The following is a 6,000-nucleotide window of genomic DNA, read 5'->3' as shown; positions in this document are numbered from 1 at the left end:
ACATGCAGAGTTTGAGAATGTCTGACTTAAGGTTCAGCACGCTTGCCCTTGTGGGTAGCCAGTATTGCAAGAATGCCAAGAGGTGGGCATCAATTTAATTCTGCGCTTATCTCCTTCCCCACTATGCTCTTGTGCACCTGCTCCACTCCAGTATCTTCCACCACAGATAGAATCACATGGCAACAACCACGAACCAGCTCTTCATCTCCATTGCTGTCCTGACCAGCAACTTCCCTCAGGGCCAGCCACTAGCTTCCTTCTCTCCCCATTTCACTCACTCAGCAAAGTTCCTACGACTCCTCCACTGCAGCAGCTCCACGGTTCCTCTCCCGGTCTGCTGTCTGAAGGTAGACGTGTGTGTACTCCAGTGATCTCAACAGAGCTGTGGGATATTCAGGCAGCAGCTGCACTCACCAACTAGGTGTGGTCTGGAGACCAATCACAGTCTCCACGTGGTCCCTGAGCAATCGGAGCTGCGCACAGCCCAGCCCAGGCAGGGCACTGGCAACCCTGCCTGCCCTCCACCCATTTCACCGCCATAGCCCATAGGATTCTAAGAATGCCTGCAAAGCTCCTGACTCAGATGGGCTGAACAAGTGGTACACACTAGGGAATTTTTCATGCCACTTCTTGTCTTGCTTTTCTAAACACTGCAAGTGGGATACAGTCCAAATCCTTTTCTAACAGGCTCACATTGAGAGGAGCCCCATCTTACTCTGAGTCGCAGACTAGAAGAACCCCTGTACAAAGGACTTTCACTTATGACTGTCCAACTACAGCAAGGTCTGTTATCTTAACAACCATGTTTGTGTGAGCATGCATGCATAGAGAACCAAGAGCTTCTGAGTGCTTGATTCTAATTTATAGAGTTTAGTAGTTTAGAGATGCACTATACAGTTACCTTCCCAATGAGCCCACTTCCAATTTCAACTCCAAATGTGATGCAAAAAGAGCCAGTTACCATTTCAGCAAATAAAGAACAGACCCTTTCCCAAATGTAACAATGTAGGAAAAGCACAAACTTTTATGCTGCTTCTGATTATTTTTGCTTTTTGTTGTAGTTTGTGATTAAAGACTGTTTTTTTGTTGTTTTTTTTGACCTTTAAAATAGCAGGGAGTGTGGACATCAACCCTTTTTATCAACATCATCATCCAGAAGCAAATGGCTCCTTAATTTAATCAGGGTCTGTTATTATCAAATCATTGCCCCTGCCACAGCCCTGCTGAAAACAGGAGCAGAACATTATCAAGCTGCTCAGGAAGCCAGTAAGTAGTAATTGCCCCCCCAGAGAATTGGTCATCCAAAGGGCTTCTGTGTCCTGCCTGGTCACAGGAAAGAAAGTATGGCTAAGATTTATACCTCACCCCACACCAGAGCAACAGATGAAGAAGAGAGGCTATGAAAGTAGACTCAGTTCTGTCTGCTTTCACTTCCATGTCCTTCAAATGGATGTCTCAGAGCAGTCAGGTACTCCAGCCTCTGCAGACTCTGGTCATCACAAAGTAACTGAAGCTAAGAAACATTATGTGGCTTAAAATCCAGCTGCATTCATTTAGATACAGGAGCAACTGAGAAAGCTTACATTACTGCCTTTTTCTTAGATTGCTGGGGCAATCCTCTATTTTCTGTAGCAGGTCATTAAACCTATGACCGCATATAATACATCTGGCTTTAGACATAACTCAGTCTCTCTACATGATGCTGCATTTCTATGCCTTGCCATTTTTACCAGGATCCCTCTTCCTATCTGCTTTAGACACAAAGTTCATTTTTTTAAAAAGTATTTCTTCTTGAATTTCTGCTGAATACAAACACTTCCTCCTAGTGACAGGCCAATCTGTAATGTACAACTGAGAACAAGAGACAGACCAGCATGTCATGATTAATTGTAATCCATTTCTAGTGAGGGCAGAGCTATAGTGGCCAATCCCTTCCCAGTGCTCTTCAAGAATTAAATGTTCTTTATCCCTCCTTTCAACCATAACAAACACACCTCATTTTGTTGTGCTTTCCACATATTATGTTTACAAATTGAAGGTTTGTGGCAACCTTGCATTGAACAGGTCTGTTAGCGCCATCTTTCCAACAGCATCTGCTTAATTTGTGTCTGTCCCATTTTGGTAATTCACATATCTCAAATTTTTCCATTATTATTATATTCGTTATGGTGATCTGTGGTCAGTGATTATAACTCCCTGAAAGCTCAGGTGATGGGTAACATTTTTTACCAATATTCTTTAATTAAGGGATACACGTTTTTTAAAAGACACAATGTAATTGCATACTTGAGAGATTACAGGTTAGTATAAACAATTTTTATATGCACTGGAAAACCAAAAAATCCATTTGACTCACTCTATTGCCACATTCACGTTATTGTGGTGGTCTGGAACCAAAGCCACAGTATCTCTCGGTATGCCTGTATTCTCTTGTTCTACAGTTACACTACAATTCAAATACTTCTCTGTTGGCTAAAATTCAGAAGTGTATAGTAAGACACAGAACAGTGCCTAGGTAGGCTTCTTTATCTATACAGACTTCTTTTTTAGGAGTTGCTGGCATGGTAGAACTGTCTACCTAACTAAACAGAAGTCCAGACGTGCTGTAAACAATCTGCCCTCTCCAGGAATAAATGTATCATTCACATACCCTTTCTCAGTAAGGGCATACTACTTTGAGACAAAGGCTGTTTCAAGTATTAAATGAACTTACACAAAGGTGTGTCATATATAATTATCCACCACTTTCTATTTGCATATAAATAGAGCAATTGATGTTTTTAAGTCTTCTGCTAAATGCATTTTAGGAGCTGACCTAACTATGCTCTGGGCAAGCAAGTATAGAGTCACGAGTGAATGCAGACACATGAGACACAACTGAGTATCTGTTCATAGGACAAAAACCCCAGCCAAGGAGACCTGACCAGGCTTGTATTGAATCCCATGAGCCAAAGACATTGAGGAACAAGGTGGATTTCATTCACTTAGGCGGCTGAAGCTGACAACAGCTGGGAATGGAAGGTATAATCTCCCTGGGATAACAAGTATTTGAAAAAGGATTTTCTAAAACAGGACTAGTTTTTTAAAGACCATTTTCCAAATACTGAATGTCAAGGCCAAATTGAATGCATGAGAGGGAGATCTTTTAAATATGACCTCTTCTCCTCATTCTTAAAGAGAACTTTTTTTTTTTAAATAGAATTTCTCTTTCACTCATAGCACACAGTGTGCTACCAGAATCTCACAAAACAAAAGGAGAAAAAAACATGTGTGGTTAATGATAAACAATAGAAGCCACAACTCGCCTGAGGAGGGACAATGACCTTGATCCCCCAACAGAGGGGAGACTTGGGCATGGGGTATGAAATCACCAATTTGGTCCCCTTCTTGGATTTAACTTCCAAATGTTGGGATGGAGCAGGAGGAAGGCAGGGAGCACACACGGGTTTCTAGCCTCTCCACTAACACCTTGCTCTTCTGCCCCACAGGCTAACAGTCTCATGCAGGCTAGCAGTGACCACTGGACTCCAAGATCATCGATGAGCTGCACCAGAGGAGGCTGAGGTCACTGGACCAGGGACTGAAACGGAGCTGTTTGTTTTCAAGTAAAACAAATGCAAGAGGCTGAATGTGGTGTGGCTGCAGAGAAGTACATGCGGCAATTACCATGGAGGTGGTGCTGCCAAAAGAAGCAAGACTTACTACTGCTCACGGTTGGACCAGCTGGTACTGGTGCCCACAATGGGTGGGGAAGAAAAACCCAAGCCTCAGTGGAGATATCTACCATAGAAATGTCATGGAGTGAACAACATGTGTGCTAAGAAAGTGTCTTTGAATAGTGTCTAAGCAAATTCTCAGGACACTGCTTCCCAATCCTCAAATTCTTCAATGTAAAAAGCTCTTGAGAAATATGAGACCCACAGAAATTAAGCTACTCAGACAGATGATACACTCTGATTTGGAGAAAGATGTCCCTCCACACCTCTTGCTCTATAGAAGCAGAGGAATAGAAAGCAGAAGGAATCAACACTTGCCTTAGTGATCACATAAGACAGAGGCTGACAACACCAAATATAATGTACCATACTCTGCAGGGAAAAGAAATCCTGACTCAATGATAAGACCAGCTCTTGCCCCAATACCTAGCCACTGCCCATGGCATGATGTGCCTTCAAGAAAGCACTGTTTATCAGGGGTGAGACTTTCCACTTCTCATTTGTACCCACCAGTCCCTGCCTTCTTATTTTTAAAACTGGCCCCATTTATGCAGCTGTATAAAATTATCCATCCCCACCATCCTTAGTGCATTTCCAGAGGTCTCTAACGAAAATCCTGAGCTTAGAACATTAACAACTTGGTGTTAGCCAGGTGGATTCTCTTCTTCTTTTTTTTTTTTTTTCAAGAAATTGGAAAAACAAAAAGAGCACAAAGGAGAAAACAGTGTAACTGAAGAAGCTGACCCTCGAAATAAATTCTGTATTGTTAGTTATTTTTCAATGTTTCACTTCCTTTTGGCAGCTTCTCCAAAGGAGCAGTTTCTTTTGCAGTTCACTCAAGTCGACTTTGATCACCCTAGAAAGGTTTTTCCATTAGAGATTCTATCCAGCTGGACCCATTCATTAGTTTAGTGGTGGCAATCACATATTCTGTACCTCCATCTTCCAGCTGGGAGAGAAATCGCAGGGCAGCGATTTCAGCAAAGGTTACACCCCCGAGGAAAAATATCAGAGTAACTCGGTTTTCTCCTGGCTGACCTAAAATTGAAACATTTCAGAATTGAGAATTTATTACGGGTGCCTCTCTTTCCACATTAAAAAAAAAAAAAAAACTGCATTATAGGGGCGCCTGGAAGGCTGTTGGATGAGCGTCCAACTCTCGGTTTCAGCTCAGGTCATGATCTCAGGGTGGAGGGATTGAGCCCCACACTGGGCTCCACACTCAGTGCAGAGTCTCTCTCTCTGCCCCTCCTACCACTCTCTCTCTCTCTCTCTCTAAAAATAAACAAATCTTTAAAAAAAAAACCTGCATCATTGGGGTGCCTGGGTGGTTCAGTTGGTTAAAGTACCTGCCTTCAGCTCCGGTCATGATCTCAGGGTCCTGGGATGGAGCCCGAAGTCAGAAGAGAGTCTCAGCAGGGGGTCTGCCTGAAATTCTCTTTCCTTCTGCCCCTACTTTTGCTCACTCTCCTTGTCTCTCTAAAGTTAATAAATCTTAAAACAACAACAAAATGGCATCATATATAAGGAAAAAAAGTTAATGGTGTCTTGGTACAGACAGTTCATTTGAAACTCAACAACATGATTTTGAATTCAATGATTTTTCTAACTACTGAGACCCTAAACTCAGAGGTTGAAAGCTGCTGCTCCTGAGGGAATGATGGGTTCTAGTGCTTACACTATACGTTAGCAACTAACAAGAGAGGTATACTGGACTGACTCCTGAGTGCCTTACAAATGTACTTCACAAAGCAACTCCTGATCCATGAAAACCACACCAACAGTAGGTAATCATGCGTAGACAAAGGCCACAGACTCACGTTTTTTTTGCAGTCCTGTGGGCAATGGTTGCCGTTCTTCAAAGTGGGGCCCTGGGAGTATGCGGAGAACTTCCTCGATACTGCGCCAGCCGGGCCTCGAGAGGAGCTGGGCCAGTCGCACACTGAGAGGGGCATAACCACTGTACACGTACGATATGTCCGTGGGATTCTGTTGATTGATTAAAGGGGAAAAAGCCTGTTGATATGGAGACTTTTAGAGCCACTGGACAGTGGCTTTTGGGTAACCCAAAATTATGTGATTTGGCTTTGAAGGCAGAAAGACAAACTCTGGCCACATCCTGCTCCAATTCATGCCAGCTGGGCCTGATTCTTAGCTGCCAGAGGGTCACTTTCAACTCGGATCTTGAAAAAACCACTCAAAGTATCTCCAGGCACTGACCAGGAAACACCATTATTTGCTTTGCCAACAAACTTCTCGGAGGGCAATGTGGCACTCTCTAGCT

General features: G+C 43.1%; 1 protein-coding gene across 2 annotated transcripts in view; it reads right to left on the bottom strand.

Annotated features, from left to right (window-relative positions):
- Positions 1–2,204: 2,204 nt before the first annotated feature.
- VPS33A (VPS33A core subunit of CORVET and HOPS complexes) overlaps positions 2,205–6,000 on the bottom strand; it is a 33,523-nt gene continuing 29,727 nt past the window's right edge. For both annotated transcript variants that reach the window (XM_025473814.3, XM_025473815.3), the window contains 2 exons: positions 5,537–5,705; positions 2,205–4,754 (listed from right to left, as the gene is read on the bottom strand). In XM_025473814.3, the coding sequence (XP_025329599.1) occupies positions 4,573–4,754; positions 5,537–5,705 (351 nt within the window). In that variant the 3' untranslated portion in view covers positions 2,205–4,572. The remainder of the gene's footprint in view (positions 4,755–5,536; positions 5,706–6,000) is intronic.

The sequence above is a fragment of the Canis lupus genome, chromosome 26 (genome assembly GCF_003254725.2).
Source record: "Canis lupus dingo isolate Sandy chromosome 26, ASM325472v2, whole genome shotgun sequence".
Classification (NCBI taxonomy): Eukaryota; Metazoa; Chordata; class Mammalia; order Carnivora; family Canidae; genus Canis; species Canis lupus.
This window is presented reverse-complemented; position numbering and strand designations above follow the sequence as displayed.